A 26,917-nucleotide genomic window follows, 5' to 3' on the forward strand; every position below is an offset into this window, starting at 1 on the left:
GGACCTTGGGCAAGTCACTTAACCTCTCTGAGCTTCAGTTTCTTAATCCACAACATGGGGGTAAAAATGCCTCCCCACCTCCGAGATTATCCTGGCAATCAGATGAGAACACATATGTTCAGTGCACAACACAGTCTCCAGCACATGTGTGCCTTCTCGACATGGTGGCTCATAGCCATAGAAGTATCGGCAATTACAAACAACAGAGCTTGTGACGGGCTCTCCAAGGGCAAGGTATACTTCACTTTCTACCCAGCTTCCAGGGCTTCCTGGCAGAATGCGTGTGTCCTGTAGGCACCCTGTATCCAAACTACCTTGATTACTTTAGAGTGTCCCATTCAGCCTGCACCTTTTACAGGGCTAAAAGCACATACTGGAAAGATAACACAAAGAACAAGTAGATAATCTGAAAAAAATGGATTATGTTTTCTTGAGTAAATCATTTCCAGGTGTTTGTTCAAGCTGATATAAATTCAGCAGTGGCTGTGTCATGGTTAATCCAGGGGGTTGACAACCTGCTATTTTAGAGAGAGTGTGAACATCACATATGCTCCCTCAAAAACAAAACAAAAAAACATGCAACATGCCATAGGGTCAGAGAATGGGGGGACAAAAAGAACAAGAAAAGGCATTAGCATGTATTTTTAAACTAAAGTTTCTAAAAGCAGACTTGTTGATAACTGACCTTGACCCCAACCTCTGTGTACATTCTAATGTGAGCACAGCCCAGAACCAGCTTTTTAATGTGAGTCTTTTTGTGTTTGCTTTACCCCTGCCTATTTCCTTATAGTTACCGGCAGCAATTTCTGAGAAAACCTTGACCTTGCCTATTATAGAGCAAGCAGGCAAACCAGAAAAAATCAACTTTAACCTTCCAACTAAAACTATCCACAATCAACAAGCTTGAGAAAGAAAATGAAAAGCTTTATAGTTTTATTTTTGAAGCCAAAAAGCCGATTGGAGGCTTTGCTGCATTCGGGAGTCTCTGGCTCCTCCCCATTTAGACACCCTATGGTTAGGGCTCTGTGCTGTTCTAGCTGGCCTCATGGGGCTAAGCAGCTCAGGGCACCCAAGCCAGGGCTCAAAGCGAGCTTCCCCGCATGCACGTCCACGTTCACAGCAGCATGGTCACAATAGTCAGAGTGGAAACAACCCAAGTGCCCTCTGACACTGAATGGATAAACAAAATGTGACGTATACAAAAAGGAAGGGAATTCTGACACCTGCTACAAACGTGGATGAACCTTGAGGACCCGCTGCTCAGTGAAATAAGCCAGTCACCAAAAGACAAATGCTGTGTGATTCCACTTACCTGAGGTACCTAGAGAGTCAAATTCATAGAGACAGAAAGTGGAATGCTGGGTGCCAGGGGCTGGGGGGAGGGGAAAAGGGGAGGTGTTATTTCATGGGGACAGCGTTTCAGTTTTGCAAGATGGAAACTTTCTGAAGATCTGTCTCCCAGCAATGTGAGTGTCCTTAACACTCCTGAACCCTGCACTTAAAAACGGTTAAGATGGCAAATTTTATGTTATGTGTGATTTACCAAATTAAAACAGCAATAGCTTCCATCTCTCGGTGCCTGGGCCCCACTCCCTCATCCGCGGGGGCTACATTCTCAAGTCTGGGAGGTCTTTCCGGATCCTGGTGTCCAGCCGCGGGTCCCACGGGTCCTCTGATTGGATCACATGCCCCACTACTGGACCAATCACGATGCCCAGGGGATGTGATTGGCTGAGTGTGTAGCCCCACCCACAATAAGGAGCTCGGCTATTGGGTGGGGGGATTCCCCGGGAATCTCCCAAAAGACCCGAGTGGGTTCTGGCCTGAGCGCTAGGGAAGTGGAGCACTGGAGACCCCCGGTGTGTTCACTCCTGCTAGCATCCTTGCAGTTGGTTAGCGGTGAGCAGGTCACCTGAGGACCCCAGCACGAGAGGGAGTTCCTCCACCCCTGCCAGTAACCTCTAGATTTGCTCACCAGCAGGCTGGGGGTAAACCACATTAGAATTTACCCTTTGTCACCTTGGGCCCATTCGTTCAATAAATATTTATTAAACTGATGGGAAAAGTTATAGGAGTGACTGAGGCAAGAGGAGGGGAAGGTAAGGGACAGAGTGGATGGAGAATTCAGGGCAGGGGCAGGGCACCTCGGCCGCGGAGAGTGAAGACAGGAGGAAGGCACAGATGGAGAGACTAAGGTGTTGACAGTGGAGAGAAATTCGAAACTGTGCAGAAGGTAACAGATTCCCAGCACCCTGCCAAGTCTGTTCCTGAAGCAGATGTAAAGTGGGCCAGGAACATTAGGTATGCTGGGCCAGATGTCTCCAGGCAGTTGGAGCTTGGAGCTTGATTTCCCCCGAACACTGTTCTCACCGGCTCCAAGAAAGAGTCTTCAGAGGGAACGCAGAGGATCCTTGACTTGCTGGGGAAAGACAGGACCAAAAGCTTGGTTCAGGAGCCTGAGTGAGCGGGAGAGCCTTCCTCTTGAATAAAATCCAAATGAAGCTCTGCAAGCTGGTGCTCATATTTTGGAAGTGTCTGTTTCTCTCTGTGTGCCTCTGAACTCATATTCTCTCCAGTCTACAGAAGGAGAAATGTGAGCCAAGGGGAATAGATGTGTGGCCCTACATAGGTCCTGACAAACATTTGAACTTAGTGTGTTTTTTCTGCCAAGAGAAGGGAGTGAGGGTTGAGAGACAGAAACAGAGACAGGGGTCATCAGACCTCCATCCCAGTTCCCTCCCCACCACGACCTGAGCCTGAGTAAATTCCTTAACCTCACCAAGCCTCAGTTTGTAAAGTAGGAATCAGGAGACCTGAAGGGCTATTGTGAGGAATGGATAAGGAAAGAGCAATAAATGACAGCCCACCCCAGTGTCATTGTTTAACCCTAGACACAGGGAGAAGCCACCACGGAGGCATTACCCAGGCACAAGCCAGGTGTCAGCCCCTCTATGTGCCTGGCTGAGGTTAGATGGAGTTGGGCTTGCTTCCCAATGACAGTGGCTGCAGACATCTTCCACGGGTCAGATGCTGAAACATTCCCTTAGTAGATATTTACGGAGCATCTCCCAAGAATCAGGTGTGGTAGACATTGAGGATCAAAGGTTAATGAGACAGTTGGGATTCCTGTCATCCCAGAGCTCTCGGCTTCGGAGGACAGATGGCGTAGAAGTGCCCAAGAGATGGGCAGTGTGGATGGAAAGAAAGCGGGCTGGGGGTCCTAGAAAGCTGGGTGTGAATCTCAGTGATCTGTTCCCTCATTCTTTCACCCAGTATTCGAGGGCCTGCTCTGTATGTGCCAGGCACTTATTCTAGGTGCTGAGGATACAGGGGTGAGCAAGATAGACAAAAAGCCCTCTTCTCTTAGAGGTGACATTCTACCAGCTCAGAGGCTCACCGGCAAATCTGTGATCTTGGAAAGTCACGAGGTCTTGCTCAGCCTCAGTCTCGCGACAGAAGAGTGTTGGGTGTATTAAATAGGGCAGTGCACGTGAACCTCTTGCCAGGATGCCTGGCATGAAGGCTGCCCCCAATTAATGGTGGTGTGATAGTGTGCAATGTGCAAACTTGGGGAGAGTCTGGGAGGGCTTCCTGGGGGAAGAGACTTATAAGGTGAGCCCCAGGGCAGCAATTATAGGGCTGGGACAAGAGTTGAGACCACCCCCCAGCAGATTGGAACCTCCTCTGACCCTCTTGTCTGCCCCTGCAGGTCTCCTTCCCATGGATGAGTGGTTCGGCACCTTGGCCAAGACCACAGCCACCTCGAGCCACACAGCAGTCGAAACAGTCACCCTCACCACCACAGATGCCCTTCCACCCAGGCATCCGGACACCACCAGTGCAGAGGAGCTGGTCCCAGGGGTTTCCCAGACCCACCATGGTCCCGCCTGCCTCCCACAAGCGGCCTGTGAGTGCTGGTGGGAAGATGTTCTCCTTTGTGGTGGATAGCACTCACAGGCCTCCCATCATCAAGCAAGGTATTCATGCGCGCTTCCCCTGGTGGCTTTGGGGATGGGCTTAGAGCCACAAGGGTGGGTCTTGATTTTTGCTTATTTTCTCCAATTCCAAAAGTAGAACACATTTAATTGTGAGAAAATCGGGGTTAGAGGTGCCTGGGTGGTTCTGTCAGTTGAGCGTCCGACTCTCGATCTCAGCTCAGGTCTTGATCTCAGGGTGGTGGGTTCAAGCCGCACGTTGGCAAAAGCCCAGGGTGGAGCCTACTTAAAAAAAAAAAAATCAGGGATAAAGAGAAAGTAAGAAAATAGTTAAAGACCATTTGTCACCCTCATCACCCAATATCCCCTGTTGACTTTTTGGGGCATATCCCTTCAGACTTCGTGCTCTGCACATTGGCACCCATCAGTGTCCCTGTGGCGAGTGTGTGGATGTGGGTGTGTGTCAGTGTGTGGATGTGTGTGTGTGTGTGTGTGTGCTTATATATGAATGTGTAGCAGGACTGTAAACTCACAGCTTTGACTCACATGTGCAGAAATATTGGCACCTGAAATCCCCCTTGGCCACAACAGCCTTAGGAGGTTTTTAAATATTTTATTATCATTTTACAGGTGAGAGGAGGCTGAGGCTTATTGAGGAAAATTACCTCCCAGATGTGACATATTCAATCTAGTCCAATCTAACACTTTTCAGTCAAATTTAAGGCTGGTTATCTCAGTCACTGTCGCTGTCACTCACAGCCTGGTCACTCTGGGGACCAGCCTTCCCGGTTTCCTTTCCTCAACCCCTTTCCCAAAAGGTCTCATGGCATCTGAGGAGGGGACTTCCTGCCTGTCACTGTCCTCTTGGCCTCACCAGCGGGTTTGATTTAGTCCCTGGCATGATTCCAGTTTCCTCCATGCCTGTGATGTGAAGATCCCGTTCTCTGCCCTCTGCATCCCAGCCCCAGACCCCTTGGAGTCCCCAGGTGTCTCTGTGGCTTCGCATCCTCCACTGGTGTCACTCAGGACCGTTCACCTAATCACCTCCCTCAGCCATTCAAATAATAGTTATTGTTGTGAAATATACAAACAGAGGAGTAAATGAAATGCAGTTATATCATCTTCATCTTCATCTTCATCTTCATCATCAGAGGAACCCTTACGTGCCATCAACAGCAAATGAAATTACTCAGCCATTTCCCCCCTATATTTTATAAGTATGAAAGTTTTCAAACATACAGCAAAGTAGAAAGAATTTGACAGAGAACATCCTACCTAATTGCATCATTAACATTTTGCTATATTCGGGGCGCCTGGGTGGCTCAGTCGTTAAGCGTCTGCCTTCGGCTCAGGTCATGATCCCAGAGTTCTGGGATCGAGCCCCGCATCGGGCTCCCTGCTGGGCGGGGAGCCTGCTTCTCCCTCTCCTGCTCCCCCTGCTTGTGTTCCCTCTTAGGCTGGCTGTCTCTCTGTCAAATAAATAAATAAAATCTTTAAAAAAAAAAACATCTTGCTATACTCTATTGCATATCTGTCTAACCATCCTTCTACCCATTTGTTAACCCATCTTATTTTTTGGTATGTTTCAAAATAAATTGCACATATCTATAGTCTTCCCCCTTAATATGTTAATATATGTAACAGTAACCAGAGTTCAACAGTTTTTGTCTTTTTGATGTAAAATTAACTGCAACATATATAAGTTATCAATTGCTGCATGACAAATTCTCTCAAAATTTAGTAGCCTAAAGCAAACACACACACACACACACACACACACACACACACACAAAACCCCAAACATGTATTATCTGATACAGTTTCTGTGGGTCAGGAATTTGGGAGCAGCTTAGCAGGGTGGGGGTAAACCACCTCAGGGTCAGGGTCACTTAGAAGTTGCAGGTAAGCTGTTGGCCAGGACTGCAGTCTTCTGAAGGCTTGACGGGGGCTGGAGAATCTGCTTCCAAGATGGCGCACTCACGTAGCTGTTGGCAGAAGGCCCCACATCCTCACAATAGGGACCTATCCAGAGAGTTGCTGGAGAATCCTCATGGAATAGCAGATGGCTCTTCCTGAGCAAGTGATCCAAGAAAGCAAGATGGAAACTACAACATCTCTTAGGGCAAGCCTCCAAAGCTACTCTGTCATTACCTAAGTCAGCTCCATCTAGGTTGGGAGAAGACAGCCCATGGGCCTGAATACCAGGAGGCAAGTGTTATTGGCAGCCCTATCTTAGAGGCTGGCTACCACAGTCTGCCCTTTGGTCCTCAAGGATTCACCCCCCCCTCACTTGTACCACTCCCTCACCCTCTCCCAAGTTCCCCCAAAGTCTGACCCCATTCCAGCATCAGCCTAAATTCCAGAATCTCATCATCTAAATCAAGTCCAGGTGCAGATGAGGCTCACTAGGTGTAGTTCCTTAAGTTCAGCTTCTCAAGTACCATTTCCAGCAATCTGAAGACCTTTGAACTAAAGAGACGGGTCGTCTGTCCCTCACACACCCAACATACACTGGTGGGACACACAAAGCATACTGCTGTGGACACGCCTTCTGTTCAAAAGGGAAAAACAAACACACAGGAGTGCTTGGCCCAAAGCAATTCTGAAATCCAGCCAGGAATATGTTGGAAGTTCCCTGATTAGGACTTAGACCTATTCTTGCCCAGAAATGACCCTCCATGGCTCTCGCCTCTGCCCTCTGGTTCCTTGGATCGGCCCTCTGAGTCCTCCTACCTTTTCCATGAAGGACATCACATGTTTGCAACTGTATAGTTTTATAGTCAGCTACCTGCCTATAGACGTGTGGGGTTCATTGGCTTCTTTTGCTTTTGTGGGTCTCTGCCTCCCTCAATCCACATCGGTAGTGTCCCTTATTGGGGTTCACCCAACTAGGCAAAAGCCATGCCCACATATTCCTTTGACATAAGCACTCCTCTGCCCTGGGCTTCTGCCAAGAGTGGGAGGGACAGCACTTCTTAGAAGCCCTATGCTTTGCCCAGATCATTCTCTGAGACACTGGCTCAGATTGTTCTGCATTCTTGACAAAGGATATTACAGTCTTACACTCAGCTTCATCTTCGGAGCATGTTTTCCTGAGAGTGCCCTGGATTTGACCTTTGCCCAGAACCTATGTCTTGCATTTCTTTTGCCACGTGGAGAGGCAGGGAATCTTCAAGCCCAATTGAGTCCCAGCTCCTTGTGGTTCAACAGTCCCTCCGTTGGCCTCTGTCCCCTCCCACATTCACAGTAAGTGCCAGAAAGGAGTCAGGTGGCACTCTGCCTGGGCTCCATCACCCAGTTCATTAGGAACATTTTCTACTTTCCCCATCACCACAGGCAATGTGTTATAAGACTTCCTGCCACCACATCACAGGGATCCTTATAAGAAGAGAAAGAGAAACAGACAGACACACTGACCAGGGATACCTACACATGGAGGAAAGGCCATGTGAAGACACAGAAAGAAAGTAGCCATCTACAAGCCACGAAGAGAGGCCTCAGGAGAAACCAACCCTGATGGCATCTTGACCTTGGACTATCAGCCTCCAGGCTGTAAGGAATATCATTCCATTGCATAAGCTGCCCAGTCTATGGTATTTCATCATGGCCGCTGAGCTGACCATTGCAAAGTCCATCCACTGTTGGAGAGGACAATCCAAGGGTGTGGATAGCAGGAGATAAGAACCATTGGTGCCATCTTGGAGGCTGGTCACCACACAATGAAAGGCATGCAGTCCAAATCCTAAAGACACAATGCAGGAACACACATGCTGTCCCTGGTGAGAACTGATAATTATCTGATAAGTTCCGGGAGAGCCAGACAGTTGTTAAAATATTGAAGCAACGGGCGCCTGGGTGGCTCAGTTGGTTAAGCGACTGCCTTCGGCTCAGGTCATGATCCTGGAGTCCCGGGATCGAGTCCCGCATCGGGCTACCTGCTCAGCAGGGAGTCTGCTTCTCCCTCTCCCGCTCCCCCCTTCTGTGCTCTCTCTCTCTCTCTCAAATAAATAAATAAAATCTTAAAAAAAAAATATTGAAGCAACTTCTCTCCCATTTGGCAAATAGTTGTACCTTGAAACTTCTTAAAGCACCTCTGTCTCCATGTGTCTGAGATTTGAGGCCAGCGCACCCAGCAGGACTTCTTCCCTAAGCCTTTTCTGTCCATAGCGCTGTTGGCCTCCAGCATGGACACAGGAAACCAAGTGGGTGTGTAGGTGGGTAAGTAGGGAGCTTTCTTTTCTCGACTATTTCTAGGAAGACCAACTGGTCCTGGTTTGCCTGGGTCTTCGTCAGCTTTGGTACAGAAAGTCCCCCCTCCCAGGAAGCCCCGCAGTGCCTGGCAAACCAGGACAGTTGGTCACTTGACCAGTTTCATCAGGCAGCGGCTGAAACTCCATCAAGTGAATCCCAAATCCAGTCCTTGGCGATCAATAGGAAGGGAGACACTCCATGGGACATGGTCCATGCGAAACTGCTCCTCGTTGACGGGTTTGTCACGGTGAACCAGCTCCTAAATTCCTCACTCACGGCCTCATTCACATGTTCACCACCGGGGAGGACCTCCTACGTGTGGGTGTGTGCGCCGGTTCCGGAGCCAAACTGACTGGGTCAGACCTGACTGCCCCATAGCAGACACGTGGCCTCCATCTCTCTGCACCTGGGCTTCTCAAAATGGCTGTAACAGCAGCTGCCTCACAGCGGATTTTGTGAGCCCCAGCATTGACTTACGGAAGGCACTGGTGGCCGACAAGCCTTTCGTGAGTTATTGGTCAAGAGTGGGCCAGGCCCCGAGCTTTTTGTTCTTCGACAATACTCCTGAGCACCTTTCCCTGTCCATGAGCGCATCACAGAATGGAGACAGGTGAGGGCTTGGCCTCTTTCCAGCTCTGTGAGCTTGGGCAGAGGTTTACTCTCTCTGTGCCCGTTTACATATCTGTCAGATGGGATTAGCCAATTCATTTTAAGGGGCACAAACTGAGTCATGATCCCCAATCTCACAGAACTTACCATTCATTCGGGGAGACTGACATTAACAAAAGGATCACAGAACAACAGCTATAAAATGGTAATCATGGTAACACTCGGCAGCAGAGATGCCCAGTACCCATTGGCTCGTAACTATAAGGCCCGACTTAGTTGGGGGATCAGGACGGTGTCCCCGAGGGAGTGACACTCAAGCCAAGCACAGAAAGGCAAGTGACCTTCACAAAGTGCAGAGGGGAGGGAACAGCATTCCAGGTGGAAGGGACAGTGAGTGGCAAGGGTGGGCGGTGGGTGGGACGAGTGCGAGACGTTGGGCAGTGTGGCTGAAGAGTACCCTCCCAGAGGAACGTGGCCTGAGACCCTGTAAAAAGACCCTATAAAAAGAAGGAAGTGATGGCAGATGTTAGCCAGGGAGGGGATGTGACCCAAGGTCCAGCTACACCAGGAGGCCTATCCCAGCCTGTTCTGGTGCAGATGCAGGGAGGGTGGTTGGGAGCCCAGGCCCCTTCCCTTCCACGTGCCCAGGAAACATTTTGGCCAAGGCCACTCATCCAACACGCAAGGCCACGCATTTGCCAGGCACCACAGGCCTTTGACTATGTCCACTCGTGCTTCTGGAGTCCACAAACACGGTCGAGACCTAGGGGAGAAAATCGTTGGCTCTGAAATGCATAAATAAAAAATGCAGAATCAAAGGGAATCAATGATTGAGTAAATGTCCACAAATGTGACGGTGTGTACTTCATTAATTGTTAATGTTAACATTCATTAATGTTTCATAGCCTTTGAAAACAATTGGTTCAATTTCTCACTTCACAAGAAGACAAGAATGTGCAATGATTGCCCAGAAATCAGTCAGTTGGAAATTTAAAACATGCCACTTAGAGCCAAATGATCTCAAAAACAGAAATATAGAAATCTTTTCAAAAGTTTGTACACCCAAAAAAAAAAATGTATTCAGTGTTAATGTGAGTGAATTGTGGTGTGTTTGATGAGATACAAAGTGGGGCCTCCAAGCATAACAATGCCAGGCCTCCTGAAAGTCATGAACATCCCTTGTAATATTGTGGGGAAATAAGCAAAAAAAAAAAAAGAAAAAAAAATCAGGAAATCCTGAATATCTATCAAGCGGATCCAAGTTAAATATGTTTGGCACATTTGTACGATGGACTGCAACACTACCATTAAAAAAAATACAGCATAGGGGTGCCTGGCTGGCTCAGTCAATGGAGCCTGCAACTCTCGATCTCAGGGTCATGGGTTTGAGCCCTACGCTGGGTGCAGAGATTACTTAAAAATAAAATCTTGGGGCACCTGGGTGGCTCAGTCGGTTGAGCATCTGCCTTTGCTTCAGGTCATAATTCCGGGGTCCTGGGATCCAGCCTCCCATGGGGCTCCCTGATCAGTGGGAAGTCTGCTTCTCCCTCTCCCTCTGCCTCCCCCACAGTTTGTGCTCGCTCTCTCTTACTCTCGCTCTCTCAAATAAATAACTAAAATCTTTAAAAAATATAAAAATAAAATCTTAAAAAAAACAGAATACAATATAAATAATGAAGGGGATTAAAAGGTACAAACTTCTAGTTATAGAAAAAAAAAAACACCATAGTATAGCTACAAATATTGACATAGGAAGATGTTTTTGATATAGTGTCAAGTGAAAAAGCAAGCTGGGGAAAAATCTCTGCAATAGAAATCCATTTTTGTTTTTTTTAAGATATAATTGCAATAAAAGTCGCTAACATTTCGTGCTTAATGTTAGTATAGTGCTCAGGGGTAGGAAACTTCTGTAAAGAGAAGCTTTTTCTGTAAATATTTTAGGCTCTGTGGGCTATATCGTCTCCATCACAGCTACTCAACCCAGCCTTTGTAGCTGGAAAGCAGCCATAGACAATATGCAAATGAATGACTGTGGATGTGTTTCAATAAAACTTGATTTACAAAAACAGTTGGGAGGCCAGATTTGTCCCTAGTGCCATAGTTTGCCAACCCCTGCTCTACTACTTCAGTTAATCCTCAAAGTGTCCTTTATAACAGAGACTGTAACATGTAAGTTATATAACCAAGGCTTAGAGAGTTAACGACCTGCCCAAGGTCACCAGCTCTTACGTGGAATAGCAAAAAGCCTAGAAAGGGGTGCACCAAAGCAAATCAGCGCAGCTAACCCTGGAGAAGAGGGAGGAGGCTGTTCTTTCCCTTTCTTATACTTCTGTAATGCCTTCTTCATCGCTTTGCCGTGAATGTAGACACCGCTTTACCATTTTTAATAACAGCAGGAAAAGAATTAAGGTGGTCTAAAAAGATCCTTCCAGACCTCAGGGTCACTCACAATGTCCTGTGTGCTCTCTGTTGATCTTGGCGTTAGTGTGGACCAATGCTGTGGAGCTGTCGGAACAGTCAGTGGTCGAAGGAATTTCCGGGGCAGGACCTTCCAGGGATATTTACGTGGACCAGGACCCAGCCCAGGAGGATAAGGTGAGGGGTCTACAGCAGCAAGAGAGACTGTAGAGGGATTGTCTCTTGTTCTCTGTGGTCTAGAAGTGCCTTTTTTTTACTACTTCCAAGAAACCACCTTTTACTCCCGGGACATTCAACCAAAGGTTTGGTAACTGCTCATTTTATCCCAAATAACAACATCTACAAGCACAAAGTATTGAGCACCTACTGTGTGCTGGACTGTGTCCTGGGCCGTTGACATTCAATTAGCTCAGTAATCTTCACCATCTTCGAAATAAATGTTAAACTACCCTCACTTTACAGAGGAGGGAGCCGAAGCTCAGAGAGGTTCAGTAACTGGCCCAAGGTTGCACAGAGTGAGGGGCAAAGCTGGGATTCAAAGGTAGGCCTGGTTAATTTGCAAGCTGGTGCTCCTGGATCCCACACAGTAACTGCTTGGTCAAACATGAGCGGCAGCACAGTGGTGGGGAAAACACATTTCCTGGCAGGAAGTAGTGAGCAATGAAGTTGAGGACTGAGGGAAGACAGAGGTTTGTTGAAGAACCAGAGAGGTTTAGAATGAAATGGGAATGGGAGCCAGAGCAGATGAATTCAAGCCATGCTGGGAAGGGTCCAGGTTGATTTCTCCCTACATAGACACAACCTGAAATTATCCTAAAAGAAGCAGTCCTGCGATATCTTACTTTCCTTAAAGACCGGGGCCTGAGCCTGCAGCAATTCTCTGAGTCTGTGAGGAGCAGAACCACGTGGGGTCCAGACTGGGCGTGGGAATCTGCGACTTCAGGTGGCAGGTGTCCCAGGACCAAACCTTGGAGAAGTATTGCAGTGAGGCGAGAAGCCAGGCTCAGACGCTGTTATTAGTTCTCTCTCGCTGTGCACAAGCCATCCCAAAACTTAGTGGCTTAAAATGGCAATTTATTGGGCACCTGGCTGGCTCAGTCAGTAGAGCATGTGACTCTTGATTTCAGGGTCATGAGTTCAAGCCCCATGTGGGGTGTGAAGCCTACTCAAAAAAACCCAAAAAAAAACAGCAATTTATTACTTCCCAGAATCTACAGGTTGACCTGGAATGTTCTTCTGCTGGTGTCCCCTGGCTTCGTTCATGCAACTATAGTCAATCAGTGGCGTAGCCCAGCCAGTGGTCTCAGATGGCCTCATTCCCATGTCTGGGACCTCAGCCAGCATGCCTGGAGTGATAGGCCTCTCTCTGCACATGGTTTATCGTCTGGGGCTGCTTCACAGCAGAGTGGCCCCAGGCTTCCCAGAGGGCCAGAACAGAAGCCATATAGCCTTTTAAGAACTTGCCTGGAGATTGCCGTACATCACTTCTGCCATATTCTATTGGTCAAAGCAAGATACAGGACCGGCCCCAACTTAGGGAATGGGGAAGTCCAATTCTGCTTGATGGCAGAAGGTACAAAGCATTTGTGGTCATTTTTCGATCTACCCCAGTTTTATTTGAGAGAGAGAGAAACAGCATGAGAGGGGAGAGGGTCAGAGGGAGAAGAAGGCTCCCCACCGAGCCGGGAGCCAGATGTGGGACTCGATCCCAGGACTCTGGGACCATGACCTGAGCCGAAGGCAGTCGCTTAACCAACTGAGCCACCCAGGCGCCCAATCTACCCCAGTTTTAAACTGGAAATAGGATGCAACCACATTTATATATTTTTTCCTATTTATAAGCCATTTATGCCCTGACTTTCCAGGACTCCTTCAAATGCAAGTGCCAATAAACAAATTAGCTTAAGCAAAAAAAATAAATTAAAAAAAATAAGCATTTATTGGCTCATCTTCTTGGAAATTTAAAAGCCCACTAGCTTCAGGCATGGCCAGATACAGGAGCTTAAGCGAGATCAGAACACTCCCTACTACCGATCTCTTCCCTCTGTTTCCCTCGGATCTTGGCTTTCTATAGCACACAGGCTTCATGTGTTGGAAAAGTCAAACTCAGGCACATAAGCCCATAAATTTAAAGTTTGTGATCCAAAAGGAGGCATGATCCTCTCCCTCTGTGATGGATGCGTGAAATCTCAGAAAACCCTGATTGACCAGTTTGGGTCACGTGCACACGGGGAGGCGGGACGGGAAGGAGCAGGGCACATGATTGACAGTCCTACCAAGACCATATGGAAGGGGGAGGACTCTCTCAAGGAAGAGCTTGGGGTCCTCACAGAAAGGCTTAAACTCCATCTGTACAGCACACCTTACAGCCTTCTTTATACTCCAGAGCCCAGCACAGGGCCTGGCACGTAGTAGCTGCTCAATAGATGTTTATTGCATAACTAGATACTAAGCACCTGGCTGACCATAATTGGGGGAAACAGGCATGGCTGCCCAGGAGTATGGAATCTGTTTGATGCTATCCCTTGAAACTTTGCCACAAGCATTTGCAGGGATTCAAAGAAAGACCCTTGGCAGCAATTGCCAATGCCAGAGAAGCTTCCTCACAACAGAAACCCTGTCCTTCCATGGGTCGGGGAGCTGGAAGGTCTTGAGGCTGATTGGGTAAAGCTCCCCAGGAAACGAGTTGGCTTACAAATTACTCATTTACCTCCTTCCAACCAGTGGGAAACGGTTGGAAGAGCAGGGTCTACTTCAGAAGCAGAAATTCTGTAGCTACATTTGCAAATACATCTGGGGACTTGTGTTTCAGTTTTTTTGGACATTTTATTGATGACTTCCGGTGAAAAGTTTGGAGAATTTTTTTTTTTCTTTTTGGTGGGGAAGCCTAACAAATTCTTTGGCCGTAGAGCTCTTTCTTTTGGAGAGATGGAGAACTGGGTTAATTATACTTGTGGGTAAAGTCAGCCGGCAATTTTTTTTTCCCCCCGACCCAAAGTTGATGAGCCCACACGAATAAATCACCACTCTTATCTCATTTACTTGCAGATTCAGTTACCTGGAGTAAATTTTTACATGAATAACGCAAAGAGGCAGGAAGTACCAGAAGGGAGGAAAGGGAAAAGAAATATTTCAGAATGTTAAGTTAAAGAATAGTCCTCATTATATGCAGGATGTGGTCAAATAGAATGTCGTTTTCCTAACTACCTTTCCTGGGTCCCCAGTGTGCTAGGCTGAATATTATAAACAAAAATATTATAAATAAACTCCCTAGCAACAAAAGTTCCCATGTGGGGCAGTTGTTCTCAACATGAAAGTATAATTTCACGGGAAAGGAAATTTTCTGTGAAGTATAAACACCTATTACAGGAGTCTGGATACAAGTATATCATTTTCGCCAAACTCTTGTCTCGGTGAGGTTTTCCAAGTGATGGAGATAACCTTGAAACTACGCTTTTTCCCCTCCCCACCTGTCCTCACCCTCCCAAAAGAATCACACTCCGTTTTCCCTACATTTTTAAAAATGGACTCAGCCTTGCACCCCGGACCCACACCTACTAAACTCCCCATCTGGCCTCCACCCAGGATGAAATCATTCTGCTGCTGGGGAAAGAAATCAGCCGTCTCTCGGATTTTGAACTTGAATCCAAATACAAAGACGCCGTGATAGCGAAGCTGCAGAATGAAGTGGCCAGCCTGAGTCAGAGGCTTTCGGAGTCCGCCTCGTCCAGGCAGAGTCAGTTCCAGGATCTGGATGAAGACATCGATGCCAAACGCAGAGAGATCCAGAGCTTGAAAAACCAGGTAGGTAGGACTCGGAGACACATTGGTGGAGGCCTTAGAGTCAGGACACAGGGCGGCAGCTGCCGGGGAGAGCCAGGGGAGCATGGAGGGGAGTCACCCAGATGGATAGAAAAGGGATGGTCCGCACAGTGCTGTGGGTATGAGCACACATCCCAGGAACTGGGGGCGTGGCAGGCTCCTAGCCCAGGAGAACCACGTTCAAGGAGCAAGCTTTGGTGTAAGTGCTGTAGATGCATTGGCTCACTTAAACCGCACGGTCCTTTGACATGTACCATTCTACAGATGAGGAGACTGAGGCAGGCTTGGGGACGCCCGGGAACTGGTTCAGTTCACACAGCAAGTTAGAGGGGGCGGTGCAAGTTGAACGCAGGTCTGCCTCCTCACAGACCCTATGCTTTCATCCCATCTACGCAGCTCCATGGCTTCAGTGACTGTCGCTCACCCCCACCCCAGCCCCAGCCAGAAAGAGCTGTAGGTAGTCAGCTGGAGAGAGGGAGAAGGAATCCCCCGTTTTCCAAACCCAAGCCCGAAGGCACTTGCTGCCTCACTTGTAGGGAACTTCCTCAAACAAAAATTCTCCACGCAGAATTTCTACATTATCCTTGAGACTAACTAGATCCAAAAAAAAATTTTCTTCAACTACTTTAAAATTGGCTATTGATCTTGTACATAAATTACATGTCAACGAAGTTGATTTGAAACAACAACAACAAACTGGCCACTGATGAATTGTGGCCTTGGTATAAACTGTTGCCCAAACCTGTAGACTCCCTATGCTTGGGGCCTCTGTTCTCTGCTTCCCTGGTCACTGCCTTTCCCCTCCTCTAAGCAACTCAAGGTGTGTGGCTTTGATCCGAGAAATGGTGCCCCAGGAAAGGACTTAGGTTGTGCGTGGTGAACCTAGGAGATTCTACCAGGAGACCGTAAGCTCCGTGAGAGCAAAGAGTGGGCCCAGCTACTTTCTAGAACACTGATAGGACCGTGTCCGTTCATTTGTTCATTCATTCATTCAAGTAAGATTTATTGGGTGCCCATCTTGTGCCATGCTCTCTTCTGGGCTCTGGGAATTCGGCAGAGAACGAGGCAGGTATGATTTTTGCCTTCCCTCCTTTATGTTCCAATGAGGGAGACAGAATTAATAAGTAAACAAATATATGCTCTCATACTCAAATGAACAAATGACTCTCTGTCGGACGTGTTTTGGGAAAAACAATGAAAGTAGTAGATCCTATAGGAATTACTACTTGACAGCTACTTGACAGGAAGCTAACTCCTTGATGGGCATCTTGTTCTTGATCTGAACCCAATTTTGCCATCGGACAGGGTAATATCTCTTTCGGCTATTCTCCCATCTCAGAGCTTTCCTGAGTACAAGTGGCGTGTCTTGTCCAGGTCCGTGGACAAGGGTGAATAATTCCCACATAATCTTTATTAGTCAAATATATTTGACATGTAAAGTGTAATCCTCACGTATCTTTGAGCATCCGTAGGTCACAATTCGAGTCTTGTTTAAAGTGGCTAGTGATATCTGGGGGGAAAATGTTCACAAAGAAAGTATCTAGAAATAATTATACCGATTCATTATACTGTCGCCGCCCCCCACCCCTGAATCTTCACTTGTAACCGAAAGAGAGTATTTTGTAACAAGGCATATCTGGGCTGGAAACTGCAGTTAGTCTGAACCCAAATCAGGTTCTATCCGCTCACATTTTAGTTTTTTAAATATTCTACTGCCTGCAGAACATTCAGCCAGAAATATAAGCCACGCGGCTGGTTGATTTATTGTTCTGATTACTCTATAGTCATCAGGTCCCCCTGAAAGTGTGTGCATCATGAGGTCTCTCAACGGTCTTCCATCCGCTACAGTATCACTGGGAAGTGCTTGCCCCTGCCTGTTCTTGAACGCCTGAGCTAATTAACAGCCGAATTATTTTCTCGAGGCCATCCTCCTAACACTATCAGCTTTCTTAAGATTCGGTGCCCATCTTATTACCCAGGATAGCAGACATGCAACTTCTTGGGATACATGCCCATTAGAGACAATCTGGATACTTATTTGGGTGGGGAAGGAAACAGAGGTTTGAAGACTGGAGTTTCCTCGTAATCCGAAATCCCCAAACCCTGGTGCCTAGATTGAATTATCTTCTATCTGTCAGAAGCAGAAACACTGGCGTCTTTGGGCAGGCGGGCATATGTCTTCCCATCCCTTCTGGAAGCTTGTCTCTTTGCCCTGTGCCTCTGGTGTTGTGCAAATAAAAAGCACGACGCGGAGAAGAGCTAGAAACACTCTTAAAAATTATCCCAAGTACCTTTTATGGGAAAGTTGCATGTCCCCCACCGAGAACAGTAAGAGGTGAAAGAAACGTTTTCACTCAAAGTTTCAAAAGCACAAACATGCAAAAGTGTAGCCTTGGGGAGGGTGGGGGACAGAGTCATCTGTGTCCCCACCACCTTCTTGCAGACGCCCCCTTCCCAATGTCTCAGATACCCCAGGGAAAAAGTAAGTGTACCTGCCCCAGCTGTCATAGAATCTGAACAATGATGGTGCGTGAAATGAGCCAGGGAACGCGTGAAACCTTGTTCCTTCTGTTAATTCTCCCAGAGTAAGAATGACAAGGTTTTCAGGGACAGACACCAAGAACAAGGACCGTGAGCGCCCTCTGCTGGCCAAGGCCTCTGCGCCCGCGCCCGCATTACCTGAGCGCGCCCCACCTGCCTTCGTTCTTTAAGCCACACCTCCAGCAGGGTAAGAGGCTTGACAGGGAGCTGTGGGGTTGACTCGGGGAGCTGCCGCTCACACACACCTGGGTAGTGACACCTGGGTAGTGAGGTCAGAGGACAGTCGCATCTACCACCTGTATGCCGTGGGCCAGGCAGCATCTGGGCGCTTGTACATACACGAACTTCTTAAAATACTTCTCACGATCCTATCCGATTGGGACTGCCATCACCCCACTTAATGAAACAGTGAGACAGAATCCGGTGTCCTCCCGGTGTGTTCCTCAGCCGGTGAGTGGCAGCAACAGAATCTGAAGGCCACAGTCGGGCTCCCAAGTCCACGCTGTGCTTTACAGCCTGCAGCCCGGACTCCTGTGCCTAGAGCCACCCGGCAAGGGGGGCAGAGCGGGAACCGGGCACCTGGAGACCAGCCGAATCGGGGCTCCACCTCTGCCGGCCATGTCATCCTCACGGCCGTGAGACTCGGGATGCTCGCTTGCAACCTGGGAGCGTTAATGGGAAGCTCAGCCTCCTGCGATGCGGTGAGGAGCTAGGGAGGTAGCGTCTGGGAACGGGCTTTGTGAGCTCTGGAGTGTTCTGAGATATAAGCCATTGTTCTCATTCGAGGAAGTTAATTTTATAACATGCTTCCCTCTCGTGAGCTTTGCTCTGCATCTGGTCGGCACTGGATGACCCGGAACCAACAGCTGGTCTCCTTCTGGCGGGGAGTCCAAAGGTGGTAGGAAGGCACGTTAGGGATCAGCTGTCCCCAGGCAGCTGCACCTGAGCCATTTTGTGGACACAGAGCTAAGGCTCACGTTTTCATTCCATATGATGCGGTGGTCACTGAAGGAACAGGCCCTCTCCTGTCCCTCCCACTAGTTAAAACTAAAAACTCGGTTTCCCCAACACCCCACCAAAGATCAGTCCAAATCTCTTGTCCAGCCGTGGAGAAGTACGCCTGGGCCGGCCCCCTCTGACCGTGTGTTGCCTCCTCCCACAGATCAGTGCCTTACAGAAAGGCTACAGCCAGGTGCTGTGCCAGACCCTGTCTGAGAGGAACTCAGAGATCACATCCCTGAAGAACGAGGGCGAGAACTTGCGGAGGGACAATGCCGTCACCTCAGGTGAGCTCTCTCTGATGTGGGCCTGAGAGCCGCTCCCCTCCCCCTCCTTCCCAGGCCACAGCAGACATCACCAATCAACCACCGCACCACTGCTCACTGATCTGGGGTGCAGCCTCGGAGATCTTCTGAGTGACCTGCGTCTGTGAGTTGCAGCCTGCCCTCAAGAGAGGGTTTTTGCCGTCCGGTTCCTAGGGCAGGGCCTGATAACGATTTGAGTGAAGGTTATCACTTAGCTATGTCTAGTGAGTGCCAGGCTCACCAGGGAGAACACAGGGCACCGTGTGGCTTGGGTGGTTCCAGAAGCCAGCTTGCCTTCAGTGCAAGCTAGAATGTGGACAGAGTGGGGTCACCACGTTAGGGCCCTGGTGCACTTGGACCCCGGTGGAAACATTTCCTAATTGGCCAGCAGAGGAGGTTGCACACTACAGACTTGGGGGAGGTGGGGCGAGCACATCGTCCAGAGGCCAGCTGCTTCTTACCCTGGATCCTTTCATTCATTGCATGTGTTTACTGAGCACCTACTAGGTGTCCGGCCCTGCTCTAGGTGCTGGGGAGAGACAGCCCTGATCACAATGTTTCTGTACTCCTAGGGTTCACATGTGCAAGTGGGTGACAGACACTAAACGTAAACAGGTAAATAAACAAGCCCGTTTCAGAGACAAGTGGGCAGTGTGGGAGCAAAGTGCTTCAGGGGCAGAAGTGAAGGGAGAATAGTTTAGTGGGCTGGAAGGGACAGGTCTTTGAAGAGGTGAAAGGGAAAGGCAGTGAGGAAGCCAGAGGGAACAGTGTTCCAGGCAGAGGGATCACAAATGCAAAGGGCCTGAGGCTGGGGCCAGCTGGCCGCGTGGGAGGAGCTGGAGGCCGGTGTGGCTGGAGTGGGGTGAACGTGGGAGTGGGGGACGGGCAAGGTCAGAGAGGGACGCAGGGGATAGGTCACAGGGAGGAGTCTGGGTTTTATTCTAAGGGTGATGGGGAGCCACTGGGGTTTTTAGAGAGAAATCACATGCCTGAGAAGGATGGGCCATTAACAGAGAAAGAGGGGAGGGAGTGAAGCAGGGGGGATGGGGAGCAGGCAGTGAGTCTGGAAGGGGCATATTGCTCTCAGAGTGCTGGCTACACGGCAGGAAACGCGTCCATAGCTGTGAAAGCCGAGCATAGCCCTGAGCCACAGGTGAATCGCCATCTATCTCTTTCTGAATCCGGGTGCCATGCACCAGGACAGCCTGACCACTGGCTTTTCCTCCGCCTCACTCTGCAACTTCCCACCCTTACCCCACCACCTGCCAGGCCTGTTCATGCTCTTCCCTAATTTATAATGTCCTCAGATATTTGCTGGGCCCTTCCTGTGGGCCGGGTGCGGCTCCAGACACAGACACCCTGGGCCCTTGTCTTCCTCGCCCACACCGGCCTGTCAGATCTCATCTGTGCTCCAGGCCTGTCTCGGATACCACCTTCTTCACTCAGGGATTGGACAGACTTGCGTTAGGGTAACACTTGGGGTGGGCTGGACCCACTCACGGTGTGGTCCCCAGACCAGCAGCATCAGCCTGCCCTGGGTCCTGGTGAGAACCACAGAATTTCAGGCCCCAGCCCAGAACCTCCTGAAAGGGCATCTACTTTGCTGAAGTCCCTGGGGTTTCGTATGCACATTCAAGCTCGAGAAGCACGGGGCTGGGTTACGCTGCAGCTACGGGCCCTGAAACTCAGTGGCTTATAACAGACGGGCTCATGTCTTGCCTCCGCGTGGTATCCATCGTGGGTTAGCAGGGGCTTTGCTCATCGTGGCCACTCAGGGACCAGGCTGACAGAGGCCATCACAGCGCCTGCTTCCACAGTGAGAGAGGCGGGAAAGACAAGGCAAATGGAATGACGGGAACTGAGTTTGCTCTCCTGCCCGAAACAACCAAAAAAAGGAAAAATATATCTGCGATAATTATTTTCACATGACCATGATCCGGGAGAGAGGAAACAAACCAGTGGGCCCCCACTTTGAGGGGATGGCACTGGAGAGGCCAACACAGCTCCGGGGCGCTGGGCAGCGTGCCAGGGAGGAGAGGCCGCACAGAGAGGTGATCTCTAGAGGGTCCCCCACCAGTCTTCAGCTGAGTGTTGAACAGCACAAGTAGATGGGCAGGGAAAGAAAACCCAGCAGGAGCAGAGAGGACCATCTCGAAGCTCACACAGGCCAAGAATGGTTGACTTTCCCAGCCTCCAGAACGGAGCGGCCTCATAATCCACAGGGCATCTGGTAGAGTCAAAAAGGTGTTGGCTCAGTCATGAGGCCCAAATGCCACTAGACTAGAGGTTGCTCCGGGGGCATGTGTTGGGATGCCCACTGGGTGTTACACGCAACCAATGAATCATGGAACACTACGACAAAAACTTATGATGTACTATATGCTGGCTAAATGAACATAATAAAAAAAATTAAAAATAAGAATAAAATTAAAATCCACATGAATATAAATAAATAAATAAGTAAATGTGTGTTGCTCCAGTCCCGCCTCCCAAAGCTAGAAGGCAAGTCCCAAAGGGATCAACTTGTTTCAAAGTAACTTAACCATGTCCTGTGACAGAGCTCATTGTTTAAATGAAATTCTGGGTCACATTGTCCTTCATCTCACATACTTTTTTTGATTGATGGCTATCAATGAAATTGGGCATGATGTTCTTCCAAGAAAAGAACCACGTGAGATAATCCAATCCCACAGCATTTCCACGCCCTTCTTCCCACGTGTCCTCAACCTGAGAATCCAATAATGTATTAGTGGTCTCCTGCTACCTAACAAATACGGGGACTAGGGACCCACAGACAACCCAAAAGTTCGTGGGTAAAACAACAACCACTATTTATTATGTCATCCAGCTTCTGGAGCTCAGGAATGAGGGGGTGACTTGGTTCTCAGGGTCTACCATGAGGGGCAGTCAGGACATTGGCTGAGGCAAATGTCACCTCATCTAAAGCCGCATCAGGAGCTGGAGGATCTGCTTCCAGAATGGCTCGTCCACGCGGCTGTTATCTGGACACCTCCATTCTGAACAATTTGGGACTCTCTCCTGGCGGCTTGAGCATCCTCACAACATGGTGGTTGGCTTCCCCCGCTGAGTGAGTGATCCGACAGAGAGCGAAAGGAAAGCTGCAGTATCTTTTATGACCCACCTAGGAAGTCACGGTCCATCTTTTCCACAAAATCACACTGGTTACACACGTCAACCTACTCATGGTAGGAAGGGGCTGTGCCAGGGCATGAACTCCGGGAGGTCAGGATCACTGGGGCCATTTTAGAAGCCGGCTACCACAAAAAATAATGGGTACCCTGTAACGAACGCGATGGGTCAGCCACTCTCCTAAATTCTTTATATGTCTTTAACCCTTATAATAACTCCATGGGGGACATATAGTGAAAGATACTTACAGGGAAAATAACTTGTCCAAGAACACCACACTACTAAGTGGTAGAAACGGGTTCCAAACTCGGGTGAGTGTGAATCCAGCCACTCTGCTCACAGCCTCCTTCTGCCGTAAGACTTTTTATGGCCCCTGGTGAAAAATTCCTGGTCCTTCCCCGCACTGGCCTTTGTTCCCCAGGCCCATGGCGTGGCCTCTCCTGCCAAACCTGAGCCCACAGGGGCCCCCCAAAGGCTTTTCTTCTCCCAGCAACACTCGCTGACTTCTTGTTCTCACTGAGGTCTTAAACAAACACTGTTCCACGCTTTTCAGGGTCATCCCTGTCCCAGCTCCGGGAGCCTGGACAAAAGCTCCTTGGACGAGGACCAGGGGCCTCCCGGGCTTGTAAGGGGCTCCCCCACAAGTTGGCCGACAGCTGTGGTGACGGTCATCCTTCCTGCCCCTTTGACCTCTGCGAGTCTTTATTTATTTATTTTTTTTACAGGGATGGTGTCATCATTGCAAAAAGAAGTGTTAACAAGGGATGAGGAGATTCAACAACTCAAACAGGAGGTGAACCAACTAAAAAGTGAGAACAAAGAAAAGAATCACCAGCTTGAAGCCCTCAGCTCCAGAGTGAGTATTGGGGCACCATCATCATCCTTGTAGCTGTCCCCAAAAAGCAGAGCAGAGTCCCATGACTCATCTCACATACCCCGGGCCCCAGCTTTAAATGTCACTCCCATCTCTCCCACCACTGTGAGATGGACTGGTGCCCAAGGGCTGGTGTCCACCAGGAGGATAGCCGCTGGGTGGCCCAAAACACCAAAGGCCCACCTGGAGAGACTAAAGGCAGGGGCCAGGTTCTCTGCAAGGTAAAGAGCTTTTTAAATGTAACTTTGACTCTGCAAATGATGCCTTCAATCCTGACTTTAGAATCCTGATCCTGTAGAGGACGATTTCTCAGGATGCATGTGCTTTGTGTGTTTCAATGAGTCGAGGTAAAACCCAATAGCTGTCATCTTGGCCAGCAGCTCAGAGATTCCAGTGGCTGCCTGATCAAGTAGCTCAGTCTGCAGGGATGGGGAGGGGGTGGCTGGATAGTTCCAAAGAAAAGGCACAAGAAGTAATGTCGGGTGCTTAGTACGATACTCAGTTTGGAACTGAGAAAAGGCAGAACGTGAGCTTTGGGGTTGGACAGACCAGGATCCAATCCCAGAGCTTTCTTTTCTTGTAACTTATTTGGCCTCGGGTTTCCACATCTGTGACATGGGGATAACAAAACCATTTTTCTGAGAAGTGAGAGGCGGATTTCGGTTGTGCTCTTCTGCCTCTGCACCTGGTCAGCTGCCTGGCCGAGCCCCGTCCATACATTCATTTCTCCCAGGTAGATTGACTCCCTAGATGCACAGTATCACTGCTTTATGTGGGGTACGTGAGTGTGTGCGTGGGTGTGTGCGTGCATGTTGGGGAGGGGGGGCGGGTTGCAGAGCTGATGCTAAGCGGAAGAGATATGGAAAAACAGCCCCGTTTTGACTGTTCTACTTCTTAAAGTACATTTGGATTCTTTTTCTCCCCATTTCCTCTTCCTCATTGACCTTGGAATGAGGTATCCCTCCTCCCCTAGGCTGTGCCGTCCATTAGCACACAGGGGTCCTGCCCCCAAGGGTTTGGCTCTGAGGAGCATGTGGGAGGCCTATCTTTTGTTTTTCTAATTCCCTTTGTCATGCGTGTGAATTTTAGGGAAATAAAAGTAGATGATACTGAGAAGCAAAACTAGAGAGATAAGAAAGAAAATGCTACCCTAGAAATCCACATTAATATTTTAATATATATTCTTCCAATCTTGTTTCTATATACAATAAAGAGATAAATATTTTAACATATATACTATACACATTTTTTAAATTTTAAATACTTACTATTTTCCCATATTAATAAATAAAAGCTCATATCATCGGTCCTAAAAGCTACATAATATTTTTCTGGATGTACACAATGTAATAAAACGGTCTGTGGTTGGACACAGTTGTTTCTTTTTTTCTTTCTTTTTTTTTTCCTGTTGCTAACAATACTGTGAAGAACATCCCTGAACCTACAGATTTGCTGATTTCTCTAATCATCATCCTTAAGAGACAATACTAAAGTGGGAATTTCTGGGTCAAAAGAAGGCACATCTTTATGTTCTTAATGCGTGTTGCCAAACTGCCCTCCAGAAGGGCTGTTTCACTTACATTTCCACGGCCAGGTGGCTGTGTTTTGAGATGTCACTTGCAGAAAGCACTGAGAGCCATCCAAGTTCACTAGCGAGACCCTCCCGGTATTCCTGCAAGCTCTCTTGGCTGGTCACAGAGGAAAACACACCCATCCTTCCACCCTAAGGATCCAGACTCTGCAAAGCTGTGTCTGTCCCATCATGTAGATTGCTGGTTCTTAAAGAAGAAACTTTTTTTAAAAGATTTTATTTATTTATTTGACAGAGAGAGAGAGGACAAGCAGGGGACGCTGCAGGCAGAGGGAGAAGGAGAAGCAGGCTCCCCGCTGAGCAAGGAACCCAACGCAGGGCTCGATCCCAGGACCCTGGGATCATGACCTGAGCCTAAGACAGAGTCTTAACCAACTGAGCCACCCAGGCACTCGTTGAGGAAGAATTTACATATGTTACCCCCGGGAATCACGAGAGGGATGACTAGGAACTGCTGCAGGGCCCGGGGCATCCCCCAGACACAAATGGCCTCGCCTCTGGGAATTTGGGGAAGTGATTGGATGAAACAACAAGAAATGCTCTTAGGGGCAAATACGGGGACTAGGGACCCACAGACAACCCCATGTGGTCTTGCTGTCCTTTCTCTCCATAGTGCTCCATGCTGAAAGAAGAGTTAAAGAAGGAAGATGCTCACAAGGAGCACCAGGAAGCCCAAGGGAAAGAGTTAAAACTCTGCAAAATTGTGAGTTGAGTCTCTTCACTGCTAAGTGTCCCCAGAAGGGCTAGACTTTGACCCTCAGCGTTTTCTGGGGGGCCAGGGAGGGGTTCCTTGGATGATTAGATAGCACAAGCTGTGGGGCTTTAATGATTGTTCATTAACCTAGCCTCCTAATTCTTTGAAATGCTGCCTCTAGCCTCAAGGAAGAGATGGCTGAAAATACCGTAGAAAACACACTCTCCCAGCATTCTCTGGGCAGTGGGCACATTCCCCCTGGGCCTGGGTGTGGGACACACGGCCCCGGCCCCTGGACCCATGGTACCCACACTGTCATGTTCCCCTGTCAGAGTTTATCAGAGGCATGGACACGGTTATTAACACAAAATTCTTCTTGAAGTATTTTTGCGGAAATAAACCAACGTTACACCAATTCATAAAAACAAAACAAAAAGAAAAGGTATCATTTGCCTTAGATAGACGATGACTTTGGAAATAAACAACGACAAAAATACGAGCACTCAAATGAAAATGCTCATCGCCTGCACCAGCTGAACCCTCTTCCCCAACAGCAGGCATGAGTTTCCATATCCTGGGAAGTACAGCGCCTTCACCATGAGGAGGAGACACGTCTGTTCTCTGTGCCAGGAACATTGCTATTCTCTGCCTCGAAATGGGAAAAAAGAAAAATTTCATTGTTCTGTCCTTCCAAACCGTGTCCATTGTTCATCCAAGCAGCTGTTATTTAGATTGATCTCAAGAAGATACCCCAGGAGAAGAGCTTCTAATGAGTTGATAGATATCTTGTACTGTTTAATCCAGGGTCCATGCTGATTTTCAAAAGAAACTAATCATTTCCCTTTACCCAATTTCCCATACATCAGTTGAAGAAACATCTACTTTGCCCCACGGATGTAGAATTTTCCCCCAAGGGAAGCAATTAAGCTACTACCAGACTAGGTTTCTGCCTTAATGAACCCAATGAAATGAGCTACAGAGATTCAGAATTTTCAGCCTAGAGGGCAACTCCCACTTCCCGTGAGGGAAGTTGACTTCCTGTTGTTGAAACTCTTTCAGCAAATCCAAGACATGGAGAAAGAAATGAAGAAGCTCAGGGAGGACCTGAAGAAGAGTTGTACTGAACAGAACATGATCTCTAAAACGCTGCGAGAAAAGAGCAAGGTAAGACAAGGACAGTGTGGCCCAGTGACCGCTCTGGGCCAGGCTCTCTGCACGCAACATCTCCATGAATCTCACAACTCCGTGTGGTCAATACCGGTATTAACCGCACTTGACGGTTGAGAAACCGAACCTCACAGAGGTAAAGTTCACGCAGATAAAGTAGCTGTACTATTCAGAAGCTGAACCCAGGTCTATCTGACTCCAATGCTCTTGTGTGTAACTGCTAGTCTAGACTGACTTCAACTCGTAATTGGTAAAATTTATCCAGAAGAGAATTGATCCATTAAATCAAGTTTGCCAATGACGTTGTTCAAACTTAAATGCCCTTATTGATGTTTTTGGCTATGTGTTCTATCAGTCATTGAAGAGGTATATTTTTTAAAATTTCATGATTGTGCATTTGTGTATTGTTACTTTTAGTATTGCCAACTTTTGCTTTGTATATTTTGAGGCTGTGTTACTAGGTGCCTATAAATTTAGAATTTTAACACTTCTCATTAGGAAAAAAAAAAAAAACCCTTTAATCATCATAAAACATCCCTCTTCATCTCTAGTAGTGTTTTC

At 48.3% G+C, this 26,917-nt stretch overlaps 1 protein-coding gene across 1 annotated transcript in view; it reads left to right on the forward strand.

Annotated features, from left to right (window-relative positions):
- The window catches only part of FHAD1 (forkhead associated phosphopeptide binding domain 1), a 115,692-nt gene that overhangs the window by 33,631 nt on the left and 55,144 nt on the right, over positions 1–26,917 (forward strand). The window contains exons 4-10 of the mRNA XM_081816826.1: positions 3,710–3,977; positions 11,281–11,390; positions 14,799–15,017; positions 18,739–18,862; positions 22,756–22,886; positions 25,109–25,198; positions 26,249–26,353. Coding sequence (XP_081672952.1) covers positions 3,710–3,977; positions 11,281–11,390; positions 14,799–15,017; positions 18,739–18,862; positions 22,756–22,886; positions 25,109–25,198; positions 26,249–26,353 — 1,047 coding nt within the window. The remainder of the gene's footprint in view (positions 1–3,709; positions 3,978–11,280; positions 11,391–14,798; positions 15,018–18,738; positions 18,863–22,755; positions 22,887–25,108; positions 25,199–26,248; positions 26,354–26,917) is intronic.

Source organism: Leptonychotes weddellii, chromosome 4 (assembly GCF_054177405.1).
Source record: "Leptonychotes weddellii isolate Sample4059 chromosome 4, ASM5417740v2, whole genome shotgun sequence".
NCBI lineage: Eukaryota > Metazoa > Chordata > Mammalia > Carnivora > Phocidae > Leptonychotes > Leptonychotes weddellii.